This window comes from Melanotaenia boesemani, chromosome 24 (genome assembly GCF_017639745.1).
Source record: "Melanotaenia boesemani isolate fMelBoe1 chromosome 24, fMelBoe1.pri, whole genome shotgun sequence".
Taxonomy (NCBI): Eukaryota; Metazoa; Chordata; class Actinopteri; order Atheriniformes; family Melanotaeniidae; genus Melanotaenia; species Melanotaenia boesemani.
This window is the reverse complement of record NC_055705.1, coordinates 15881432-15894864: the sequence shown is the minus strand read 5'-3', so window position 1 is coordinate 15894864 and position 13433 is coordinate 15881432. Positions and strand designations below refer to the sequence as shown.

The 13433-nt window shown below is 38.4% G+C and overlaps 1 protein-coding gene across 3 annotated transcripts in view; it reads left to right on the top strand.

Moving 5' to 3' along the window:
- atp11a (ATPase phospholipid transporting 11A) overlaps positions 1–13433 on the top strand; it is a 41781-nt gene that overhangs the window by 16123 nt on the left and 12225 nt on the right. For all 3 annotated transcript variants that reach the window (XM_041979099.1, XM_041979098.1, XM_041979100.1), the window contains exons 2-18: positions 3249–3371; positions 3682–3771; positions 4423–4503; positions 7446–7553; positions 8268–8396; positions 8609–8712; positions 8810–8857; positions 8986–9050; positions 9187–9268; positions 10173–10323; positions 10410–10607; positions 10831–10944; positions 12043–12102; positions 12182–12348; positions 12443–12514; positions 12651–12724; positions 12811–12914. In XM_041979099.1, coding sequence (XP_041835033.1) covers positions 3249–3371; positions 3682–3771; positions 4423–4503; positions 7446–7553; positions 8268–8396; positions 8609–8712; positions 8810–8857; positions 8986–9050; positions 9187–9268; positions 10173–10323; positions 10410–10607; positions 10831–10944; positions 12043–12102; positions 12182–12348; positions 12443–12514; positions 12651–12724; positions 12811–12914 — 1770 coding nt within the window. The remainder of the gene's footprint in view (positions 1–3248; positions 3372–3681; positions 3772–4422; positions 4504–7445; positions 7554–8267; positions 8397–8608; positions 8713–8809; positions 8858–8985; positions 9051–9186; positions 9269–10172; positions 10324–10409; positions 10608–10830; positions 10945–12042; positions 12103–12181; positions 12349–12442; positions 12515–12650; positions 12725–12810; positions 12915–13433) is intronic.

Here is a 13433-nt window from a genome sequence, read left to right as displayed (position 1 = left end):
CTAAAGACAGCATTTGATGCTTTAACACCTTTTAAATGTTTTGTACATTGAAACTTTAAAGACATTAAATATGCTTAATACAGATTAGCATTAATTTGGTTAGGTTTACTTTTCTTTTGATGGAGTAAAGGCATAAATCCACACTCAGAGAACTGATAAGAACAGTACAAGAGATGCTTGTCTAAATATATTCCATGGAACAGTGACTACAGAAGGAGCATTGTTTGCCACTGTTCATGTATGCCTGCTCACATACATGATTGATGTTGCAGAAATGCATTCATCTGTGTGTGTGATCCCTGAAGGGGTTGCCTTTGCTTCCTTCTAACGTAGCTGCAAGGAAAGTGGATGTGGATGCTGAGTGAGGCAGACAGAAACAAAGCCTTGGTGCTCTCTCCATCCTTCTCTCCTGACCACAAATGTTTCCCTTCCAACTATAAATATGCTCCTGAAACCTGCCACGTCCTGAAACGTGAAACGCAGCTAAAAGTTGTTATCATGGGTCCAGAATAGCCCAGAGTCTCCTGTTACATCCAGAGGCTTAAGGCCGGAGCGCATCCAGTCGGTTTTAATTTATTTATTTAGTAAAGATGCTGTTTTATTTGATTAGATGCAGACAGGCTTTCGTGTAGAAAGCTCAAAATCCGGATAAAAGCTAAATATAATCGATGGGAAAAAGAAAGAAGATTGTTGGCTTAGAGGCCATCCAGGTTGTGGTGAGAGATGGAGAGAGAAGAGGTGAGAAAACTAATAAAGCTGCGTTACAGGGAAAGCAGGCGGCGAGAAGGGAGGCCCGTAAATTCTTTTGTGCCATCTGTTTAAACTCTGATCAACACTGACTCATGAAAGTTAGCCCAGCAGTGTGAAGAGTACCTAAATCAGTCAGGATGGGAAACAGTATTGATAATCATCCCAATAAATGCTCTGCCACTGTAAATAAAGGAAGCCAACTTATCAATTATCCACAAGGTGAATTACTCACTTACCTTGCATGTGTTTTACTACATGCAACAGAGGTCAGATTCTTCTTCAAATGTGTGATACTCGGACTCAAATAGTTTTATCAAATAATTAAATTTTAAATATTAATAATAGTGGACCAGCTGCTGTTGTGTATGGCTGTCTTCCATATGCGGACCGCTAACAGGAAATGTGTCAGAGACGTGTTAGGTGAAGCAGACGGAGTAAGCAGGTGGGAGAGAAGAGGAGGAGCAGCAACACTGTGGGGCGACAGAGTTGGCATGCTGTCTGGCTTTTATCTCCTTCACTGTAAATCAGATGGTGGTCCATTATGATGGATGCAATGTTGGTTTTAATATCTTATCTGCCTCTCTCACTATCTGTCAACTCTTAAATAGATAGGTTGTTTATAGGAAGCAAAAGACCAGAAGTGATTGTAATAATTTTGAATGGCAGCTGCTCATCTTGCAGCATCAATCATGAATCAGCATCATTAATGGCTCTCAGAATGAGAGTGCTGAAGACAGGACGGGTACTAGATGACATATATTGTGCAATATATGTCTAGAAGACATCAATATTTACTCATGCATCCTTTCCTCTCCATTTACATCATTCCATTCCTCTGTCCAACATAATTGAAGGTCACCTGATATAAATAGCCTTCCGATACAAACAAGGTAATTTTACTGCAGGAAGTTAACAGCTTACAGAGCGAAGAGATGGTGAGTGAGAAAGTAAACTGGGCCTTGCAGCCTTTTGATCTCATCATCTGATCTCAGATTACTTTTGATAGCCTGTCTGATTGTGTTGGTGGACAGACTTTTTAGTGAAGAGTTGAATAAGTCATTATGTTTATTTGTTGATGGCTGCAGCTGGTAGTTGACCCAAAGACAGAATGTTTAATGGCTGAAAGAAGAAGACAGAAACAAGAAGAGTGAAGTGGGAAGAGGGGATTACCTTTGTCTGGTTAATACAGGTCTATAAGAGCTGGTGCTTAAAGATGGCTCCTGTCTGCCATGAAATTAATGCTCTGTAGACACATTCACAGGGTTCTTATCCACAGTTTAAGCTTCACATTAAATTTGGAAAACCACAGAACTAACATTAAATGGAGAAGTGAAGCATAGATGGATATACATAGACGCTCATGTCATGGTGTTTAGTTCTGTTTCCTCTGTATTAGATAAACATGCTAAATATGCTTTCATGCTGGGGAATCACAAAAAAAAAACACCTGCTCCCCTACTGCCATCACACCACCTCATGAAACAACAAAATGCTTGTGGACCACAAGAGGTGAGGTTTGCTTATTGGATTATTGGGACGCTTGTAAAGCACTCTTTCTTTAAATGACGGTTAAAATACAAGTACCTCAAATTTAAACCAAGCTAAACAACCTGAAAAATGAGCATGAGTGTGTGTTCAGGAAATCCAGCTGATCATAAAGTGTGTTAATTACCAAGCAGGTCCAGTCCTGCCTGAAATACTTAAGGCCATCCATGTGTCAGACATACTTTATATGTTTATTTGGAGTTTTAGATATTTTATACAGTATTCTCCACAATTTATGTCTTAGTTTAATAAAAAAAAAAAAAAATGTCAAGCCTGAATTGGAGTAGAAAATCAGTAAAAAGGTTGCGATTTAAGTTTAGTATTATGACCTTAGCTACTTGTTAAGTCACATGATAGTGACTGAGCATTAAATCTACTGTGGAGAAGATTAAGATATCAGATTAAGTATTCTTGCGTTGTTCAAATAAATCTTTAGCTTTTAAATCTGAGCTGTTAGAGTTGCAGTGGACTAATCAAATGTTTGCAGGAAGCAGTGTCAGCCTGTATGTCTACGAGTACTGTATGCCACTTACAATATTTGGTACTAAATGTGTTGGTTGTTGAAGGGGGACGTTCACGTACCTACGGAAAATGAAACAAAGATTTTGGGAATTTCTTCTAATTAAGTGAAAATATCAGGATTAAGGCATCTATTCTGTGTGTTTGTGTATGTGTGTATTCTGCATTCCTGTCTGAGTCACATGCAGATCCTTGTATCCATGGCAACAACAGCTTTCATTCATTGAGAATTCATTCATAGTAACCCTTTGTAAAGTAATCTATTTCTGTGAGTCGCTGACCATCGTACATTTATTACAGGAGTGTGTAAATGACTTCAACAAGATAAACAAAACTGACATCACAATGCAGATACAAACATGTATACCTCTACGTGTTCTAATTTGTTTTGTGTTGCTGTTTTTGATTCTTGATTTTTTTTTCCCCCCTTGCAGTGTGTCGGTGAGGAGAACTGGGTCGACAGCCGGACAGTTTACATTGGACAAAAGGAGCCTCCTCCAGGAACAGAGGCCTTTATACAACAAAGATTTCCTGACAACAGAATAGTCTCCTCCAAGGTCAGTGCAAAAAATTATGCATCTATGCAAAGCTCACTTCTTTATAGGTTAAAAGATATTTTAGTCATTCCTGTTAAAAATATTTTTGTGCAATTTATTTAGGTTAAGCAAAGCAGGTCATAGTAGAAGAGGACACAAAAGAAAGAACACTTTGTCACTATTCAGGCTCATGTACTTGCACAGTGGGTGGCTAATTCTTAGAACGCTATATTAAAAAGGCTGCTCAGTAAATGGGGCTTTTTAAGAATATTTTGCTATGTTGGGTTTTTTTTAATAACAAATACATAATTTTCCTTTTCCATGTTTCTAGTACACATTTTGGAACTTCATACCCAAGAATATGTTTGAGCAGTTCAGAAGAGTTGCCAACTTCTACTTTCTCATCATATTTCTGGTTCAGGTAAATGATTTTGACACTGTTGGCCAGATCCTGTAAAGCACAACTGTATATTTGTGAGAATAGCCATATTTTTTTTAAAATACAGACTTTAAGAAGAATGATACTGTTAATTGTGCCTGTTCATACATATAAAGAGCTTCAATATAATGATTAGCAGATGCAACAGTATCTTTGGTTAATTGTAGTGACCATGCAAAGGGGATTTTGTCCTAGACCAGGACACACACCAGGAAGAATAGCTGATGCAGCATGCAGCTGACGCTAATGGGGATCTCAATAAACATAAACATAAACATACTATTTCAATATGATGTCATATTAATACCTCTTGTGTTATGTTAATGCATCAAGACTTTAAAAAAACAACACAAGTAAATAACATTTTAAATTGTAACATATACTTACTTCACTTAATCTTGCTGTTTATTACAATCTTGCTGTAGTTAAATGCAGTATTGACATTTCATTAAAAGCAGTCAAAAGAAATGTTACCTGTCTGTGAGCGTAGGAGGAGGAAAGTTCCATTAGGTTTATGTGGATTTAATACCTTCCTGTAGGCCTATAAAGGTCAGATATGACTTAGAGGCTTTTTACAGCTGTCTGTCATTTTGAAATGTTTTTCTCTCATAAATCTGTCCACGTCATTTACAGTTGATCATCGACACTCCCACGAGTCCAATCACCAGTGGGCTGCCACTCTTTTTTGTCATCACTGTAACGGCCATTAAACAGGTGAAACTTAAATACAACCTCAAGTCCTCCCAAAATGGGAGGCTGTGTAAAAAGTAAATACTAACAGAATGCAATGATTATCAAATCTCATGAAGCTATGTTTTATTTCCAAGGGAACATAAACAACATATCAGATGTTAAAACATTTTATCATTCATAAAAAATATTAGCTAATTTTGAATTTGATGGCAGCAATATATCTAAAAAAAAGGGAATATAGTGACGTTTACCATCCTAGGTCTTTGTTTCCAGATTTTTTTGTTTCACGATGCTCAAAAAGTTTTCTGCTGAGGTCAGTTCAGCACCAGCGGCCTCATTTCTAAAACTACTTGATGACTACAGGTGACATACATAAGGAAAAAAGGACATGCGGCGCACAAAAACTTCCATGCACGTCCCACACCTGTTTCTGTTTATAAATCAGAATCAACTCTAAAGTTGGCACACGTGAGGGAGTGCCACGCCTATATGGTGGCTATAAAAGGTCAAGTGAACGCCTATTCATCAATATCATTTCCATGATGGCTCGGGAGGGGGAAAGAGGGAAGAAGCGGATTTTTTCGGAATGTGAGACTGAGACATTACCGATGTCAGAAAGGCAGAGGCGTGGCAGTAGGTGCTCTTATTGCAACTTTAGTGCAGTCAGTAGCACTAATTAGGGAAATGGACATGGCTGCAAATTGCATTGTTTTGCTTGCCTGTTCTCCCCCAGTGTAGCATTGTGACAAACCAATGACGGCGTCTAACACGTCTGACATAATACGGCTGAAGGTTGGCTGTGATATCCCCGACCTGTCAGCTGTTTTTTTCTAGAAGGTGCTGGTTGCCAGCAAACCCAGTGTTGTCAGCGCTTGCAGAGGAAGTGGCACGCCGTGGTTCCTCCTGGCGCATCTCTAATGCTGGGCCCAAAGCATCACTGAGCTCTAAAAGCACAACACACAGCAGTCGGAACCGGTTCATGAGCCATGCAATAAGTCTTGCTGGTTGAAAATCCACTCACTCCGGAGTCTCGTGCCATATTGTCCAGCAGTGCCAGATAAGCTGTTATATGTCTTTACGCATTGGGGTGATTTTTTTATACCCAACCGTCAGTCAATTTCTTGAATAACTACAGATGAGGGAAATACCCTGATTGTAGCCTAACTCGTGAGGATTTTTGCACAGCGACCACGTCATTTTAATTGTAATTATTAATTTAGAACTTAATTTGTCTGGCACATTTTGGGACCATACTGCCCGCCTTATTATTTAGCATGAATGTATTTTATAACATATTATAACAGAACATATTTTAGCAGTTGTGGTCCTTATTAATAACATACATCTCCGATTCCCTTGTAAATCCTGATTGGAGAAAGGCCATATTTGATTTTGTACACTTGTCTCACATTTCACATCATTTCCTTGATTTTATTCTGTGCCGTTGGTGTTGCAGTTTCCCATTTCTCTAGATTTTGTGCATACGGCAGGTTTAGAGAAAGAGACATTCTCTTTCCAGTTTTATTTTTTTTTATGAATCCTAAAAGTTGACTAAAATTGGCGTGTGCCAGTTTTTGTACTTATGCCAGCTTTATAAACGAGGCCCCTGGACTCTTCTCCATTCATGTTGTGATGGATACCGTATGAGGTTTAGCATCTTGGTGAAATCTGCAAGGCCTTCTCTGAAAGAGATGCCATCTAGATGGAGGCAGATGTTGCTCTACAACCTCCCTGTACCTTTTAGCATTGATGGAACCTTCACAAATTTGGAAGCTGTTCACGCCATAGCCAGTAATGCAACCCCCATACCATCAGAGATGCAGACTTTTAAACTGAGAAAATGCTGGATGGTCCCACTCTTCTCTACTCTGCAGGACATGGCATTCATGGTTTCCAAAAAGAATTTCAGATTTTGAACCATGTGATCATATATCAGTTTTCCTCTCAGAACATTTTAAATTACCTTTAGTCTAGTGAAAATGGCAGCATTGATTGTGTTCACATATGGCTTGTTCTTTGCATTATAGATCTTTAACCTGCATTTGTGGATTTCAGGGCAAACTGTGTTCACAGCCAGTTATTTCTGGAAGTTTTCCTGAGCCCATGCAGTGATATCCAGTGTTCCTCATGCCTGTTTTAATGCATTGCTGCCAGAGGAACAGGCCATCACATGCACACAGAGATTTCTTCAGATTCTCTGAAGCTTTTTATATTATACACTACAGATGGTGGGGTCTTCAGTCTTCACAATTTTACACAGAGGAACATTTTTCTGAAATTGTTTCACAAATTTTAGATTGAAAATGTTACAGATTGATGTTCCTCTTGATCTAATTATTTGTCAAATGCGCCTCCAGCTGTTTATTTGTGCCAAACTTTTCTTTCCCTGCCTTTTGTTTTCTCTGTTCCTTCTTTTTTTTTTTTTTTTTTTTTTTAAAGCATAGCAGAAAAAAAAAAATCAAAATTAACCAATATTTTATATGAAATGGTAAAATGTGTCAGTTTCAATATCTGATATGTTTATGTTCTATTTGGGAATAAATTGTGGATTTATGAGATTTACAAATCATTGCATTTTTATTCCAACTTTTTCAGAATTAGTTATATACTATATGTTTACAGATGAATAAAAAGAACAATCCACAGCTATGATGGCAACTTTGTGTGTTTTTTTTTTTTCTTTTTAATCAGTTCCTTATTAACCCTTGAGTTAATACATTTTCTTACCAGACTTTCCGTGTTTGGCTATAAAAAAGATTCTGTTTCTTTAAAGAAGAATTTCAAAATGAACTAATATTTTCCATTTAATGTTAAAATGTCTCAGTTTCAACATCTGATATGTTTTCTGGATGATTTTTTTATTAATGGACAGTTATGCTACATGCTGCACTACCAACAACACTCATACGCACACACACCCACTCAAAAAACACTATCACCTGCTCTTTGTGTTTCTCTCTCAGGGTTATGAGGACTGGTTGAGACACAAAGCAGACAATGCTGTCAACCAGTGTCCTGTCCAGGTGGTGCAGCAAGGGAAAGTGGTCCGCAAGCAGAGCCGCAAACTCAGGGTATGCATGTGTGTGTGTGTGAGTGTGAATATGTGTTTACCTTTGTGTATATGTGTGAGTAAATCACTCCCACCCATGTAACATGAACAGAGCACCCGTGCATTTGTTTAATTGGCTCGTGCCGAGGGATTTTCTGCTAAGCTCTTTATGTTGTGTGCTTTTGTGCATGTGTGTGTCTGTGTCTGTGTGTGTGTGTTTGCCCACATTTAAAAGCAATTTAGCTTTTAAAAACTATGATGGTAATGCATGTTATGTAAGAAAATGAGAAAGAAACACCTAGTCCGACCAACAGATAGTGAAGATCCGTTAGCTCTCTGTGAGAGATTTAATGTTTGCAGCTTTTGGCTGAACTTGGAAATGTCTGCAGGTGGTAAAGCTGAAGGTTAGCTTGTTAGGTAAAATGCATTAGCAATACTGGGTAAGTCCATTAGCAGTAATGTGACAGCTGCCCCTGCTATCTATCAAAGATAGTATGCCTCAGACTATGTTTGTTTTTAAGCTATGCAGGGCAGACATAGCATGTAAGACATTTTACTTTTCAGAGTTCGTTTTGGGAACTCTAGCCAGAGCAAGTAGGGTTCAGAAACAAGTTTAAATAAACTGTATTAGTGGTCAGTAATAGCTATGAATTTACAATTGCTTCCTGAATTGACCTAAAATGAGATGTAATCAAATATTAATGAAGATAATTGCTGCTACTTAACTCTGTGTCAGGTAGGGGATGTGGTCTATGTGAAAGAAGACGAAACGTTTCCTTGTGATCTCGTCCTTCTTTCATCGTCTCGAGATGATGGGACGTGCTACGTTACCACAGCCAGCTTGGATGGAGAGAGCAGCCACAAGGTGTGTTAGGTTAAATTAGTTCATTTTATCCAGTTTATCTACTTTTATGTATATACAGAATGTATCAGCTATAAAGCGATTTATTGATTTATTTTTTTTGCAATCCTACTTCCTTCCATCTATTTTGAAGTCATAGTTGTTACCTAGAGTTCCTCCTTCTCATTAAATATCAAATATCCTTTTTCTGCTTTTCTATTCTCTTTCCAACCTAGACATACTATGCAGTTCAGGACACTAAAGCATACAACACAGAGAAGGAGGTTGATTCCATCCATGCTACAATTGAATGTGAACAACCACAGCCGGACCTTTACAAGTCAGTACAAAAATGCAGACTTGAATAAAGCTTTCTTGATGAAATGGTGAAAATATGTCTTTACTCCTTTTTTTTCGCTCCTCATCGAACTGTACAGATTCGTGGGTCGAATCAACATCTACATGGACAATGAGCCTGTAGCAAGGTAACTTGAATGCCTAGGATGATAATAAGTCTGTTTTGACCCGAGAAACAGCCCTGAGATCACTGATTACTGATTGATTATTGATAGAAATAATGGCACAGTCTGAATGAACCGTTATACTTTTGTAGACCATTGGGATCAGAGAACCTGCTGCTCCGAGGAGCCACACTCAAGAACACTGAATACATCTATGGTAATACACACAAAAAGATGTGAAACCAACTACAAGTTGGCTTTAATCTGTTTATAAGCAGTGTGTTGAGCTGTATTATCAAAAATATATCGTCTGTATGCATTTTTAATAAGTCAGCTCTCTTAACTACGTTTAGCTGTCGCCATCTACACTGGCATGGAAACCAAGATGGCTCTCAACTACCAATCCAAGTCCCAGAAACGATCTGCAGTGGAAAAGTAAGCGCTCTGTTTTCATTTTAAGTACATTAACCCTCTCTGGAACAGAACCTGTTGGCACTGACTGACGTCCTCATGCAGATTTCAGACTTTGGCAGAGCTCTTTATCTTACACTGGCTAAAACATTTTTTTTACCCTTCTTCCATCCATCTGTTCACTTCACATATCTTCATTTATTCTCTGACTGGGAGTCTGCGTCTCTGTGGCTCGTTGCATTGACTGAATCAATTTCCCTTCCATCTGGCGTTTACAGTCTTGTATCCAGATGGCTTGTAGAAATAACTGACTGTAGGTGGATTAGATTTGCACTTGGTTACTGTGTGTGCAGGATTACCTCGTTGACGTTTGCATTTCTTTTACCAAAATTGTCTTTGCTCAGAATGAAAGTCTTTTCCCAAAGTTCTGTATTATTCAAGTATATTCAAAAGTAAGTGTAATATTTTCCAAGATGCTGTTTTTTACCCTTTTTTCTTGCTTCTGTGTATCAGAAGTATTTTATTAAGAATGTAAACAAGAGGTGGCTTTGAAAGATGGTTTGGTTTCTTATTTGCGCCGCTTTTAATTTTGTTTTTGTTTGTCTGATCCAGATCATGTAGAAAAGTATTAATAGCAGGTTTTTTCTTGCACTCGAGAGATTATATGTATTTACTAGAACAGAGTGTCTAGATACAACCCGATGGCTGATATATGCATTACAATCATCCAACCGCATCTAAAGCCTGCATTTTCTTAGGTTACAGGATATACTGTCATTTCCTGAATATTGTACAATATCTCCTGCTTATTTTACAACTTTTTCAGTTCTTCTCAAAGTAAACGTTTGTTTACGTTGTTTAAAACAGGATATTTATTTAATATTTGCAAATAAATCTGTAAGCAGGTAATTGTTTTCTCCCTCTGCAGGTCTATGAATGCCTACCTGGTGGTTTACTTGTGCATCCTCATCAGCAAAGCTATCATCAACACGGCGCTAAAATATGTGTGGCAGGCCGATCCCAACAGAGACGAGCCCTGGTACAACGAGAGAACGGAGGTCGAGAGGCAGAGACACGTTGTGAGTAATCTGATTACTTTTCTGAAATACACATGTCTCCATCCTTTTCTCTACTTTCTCTTACTTCTCTTTGTCCTTCCCCTCAGCTGATAAGGGCCTTCACAGACTTCTTGGCCTTCATGGTTCTTTTCAACTATATCATCCCTGTCTCCATGTACGTCACCGTGGAGATGCAGAAGTTTCTAGGTTCTTACTTTATCATGTGGGATGATGAGATGTTTGATGAGGAGCTGGGGGAGAGAGCTGTGGTCAACACATCAGACCTCAATGAAGAACTGGGACAGGTAGCAGACTGTTGGATGCATAAATATTCATTTTATTGTACAAAAAAGAGATTTAGTTTTTAATAAAAAGACAAAAATTTATAAAGTGACTTAAAGAACAAAATAATGAAAGAATTGCAGAAAAAGAGTTTAATTTATTTAATGGATCATTTGAAAAGAATTAAATTAAAAGAGCTGAATATTACACATTAAATGCCGATACTCATAAATGCTCTTTTTTCAGGTGGAATATGTATTTACAGACAAGACTGGGACTTTGACAGAAAACAATATGGAGTTCATAGAGTGCTGTGTGGATGGGCATGTGTACGTTCCTCACGTCATCTGTAATGGACAGGTAACATCCTGGTGGATTTAATACTTACTATTGATATAATAAATATTTAAATGACTGAGAAACAGAAGACAGGTTGTGATGTTTCTTTCACCTGGTGGTTCAATGTATTTGTTCTAGAAAAACATACGTTTTTGCTTTTTGGTGTGACTCAATTTAATGTTTTTTACACTTTTCAAAAGGGACTGAAAGTTGCTATAACCACAGAGTTGTGTAAACTGTCAGATAAAGACGTGCAGTATCAGTGCTACTTGGATTCATGTGAAGAAATCAAATTCTTGTGCCTGAAAGTCATACTGCCCTTCACCAAACATGAAATATATTTATTTTTGCTAATAAATAACTGCATTAATAAAGAAGGCATCATCTCAACCTCTTTTTTTGTTTAATGTGTTGTGCCTACAGGAGAGAATATTAAATGGATGCACTAAAAAAATCGAAATATGATCACACTTGTCAAAGTCACATAAAAAAATCCTCAGCTATTGATTGCACTGATAGTTGTCAAAGAACATGAAGGGAATAGAAACAGGAACAGGAAGTCTGACATAATTAGGAAGTAATTCTCCAAAAAGTACATTAAAATCAGTTTTTGTAGAAAGTGCTGTAAACTGGTCAGCAGGTAGAGAGATCATCTTCTGTATTCTCCTGCATCCACGTTTCAGTGTCTATGGCCGAGTCACTGCCCTTGATATGCTCATAGGTGTGTGGATGTAGAAGAAAAAGTGCTACATTTGCTGTATATAATGTATATGCATAATAAGAAGTGATTGTCTGTTTGAATGTGTAAATGAGTAAGACATTTAGAAGTGCTTTGTAGAACCTAGACAAGGTTAAAAGGTGCTAGATGTGTGAACCATTTAATATTTAGATGTGGTAAAGCGGTCCTGCCCCGTTTCCACAGGTAGAGCGAGGGCTTACTGAACATTTGCAGTGTTACCAACAGTAGTTCCCAATCTTTTTCCAATAACTCAAAGAGGAACAAAGTGTTAAAATTACCCCAGTCTCCCCTATGAAAGAGGATAATAAGATCTACCCATTAAAGCTTTTTGTTTCCAGATGAACACAAGATTGGCATTTAACTGACTTATGTTGTTGTAGGTAATGCCTGGTGCGGCCGGCATGGACATGATCGATACATCACCGGGGCCTGACGCCAGGGTGAGCTTAGCCCCTCTGATGGTTTGTGCATGTGCACTGATGCGCATGTGAGTGTAACAGTGTTCGTAACTCGTCACAGGTGCACGAGGAACTGTTTTTCCGTGCACTGTGTCTGTGCCACACAGTGCAGGTGAAAGAGGAGGAGACAGTAGATGGGATCAAGCACGGCATCCACCAGGGCAAGTCCACCTCCTTCTACATCTCCTCATCTCCAGATGAGGTGGCACTGGTGGAGGGGATGAAGAGGTGGAGCACACACACACTCACACACACTTGCACAGGAATTCAGACTGTATAGTTTACTCTATTCTGGATGATGGTACTTTGCTCTGTTCTGCAGGCTTGGTTTCACCTACCTAAGACACAAGGATGGTCAGATGGAAATCTTAAATAGGGAGGATGAGGTAGAGAAGTGAGTGTGACACTTAAAACAATGTTATTAATCTCTTTAAGCCTCAAGAAAAATATCTTTTGATTCTAATTTTACCTAAAAGGCAACTACATGATAGTCTAAGTTTTGTACTGTTTTTCTTTTTTTTTTTGTTCAGATTCGAGCTTCTAGAAGTTTTGACTTTTGACTCAGTCAGACGGAGGATGAGCGTCATTGTCAGGGCCAGCTCTGGTAACACACACAAAACTTTGAATTTACTTCAAATTTGTATGCATTTTGTCATTTAAACACTTTTTTTTCCATCTATGTGTTTGCAGGCGAGGTGTATCTGTTCTGTAAAGGCGCCGACTCCTCCATCTTCCCCAGAGTTATCTCAGGCAAGGTGGAGCAGGTCAAAGCTCGGGTGGAGCACAACGCAGTGGTGAGAACACACACACATACAGTCCTGCTTATAGACCCAGAAGATAGCAGAAAGCCTTTTTTCTTGAGTTTCAAAGATTTTTATGATATCAGTGGTTTCCACAGTTACAGAACTTGACCATAGTTTCCATGGTTACTATAGGAAGTGGAGCATTACCCATTTCTGTTCAAGCAGCTGAGCAAAATTTGGTCCATTGAGGTTTTAATTGACATATGTGAAAGAAAAAAAAACACCTAATTTCTTCAACTCACATTTGATTAGAAAGAATTGTTGTAGGAAACATATGATCAGCTACAGCTGAAGTAGCTCTTAATAAAGCTGGTGGCTGCAAAACAAAAGTGCAGAGCTAAATGTTTAACATACTGAACTAGATAAAGGCAAATGAACTTGCAGAGAAAACCAGGTCAGTGAGACCTCATTTGCTGTGGTTGCAGCCACAGAAAAGCTGTAGCTTTAGGTGGAAATGGAAAAATTCAGCGTGGTGCTCCCACGCTGCAGATTCACACTCTGAGCCCAGAC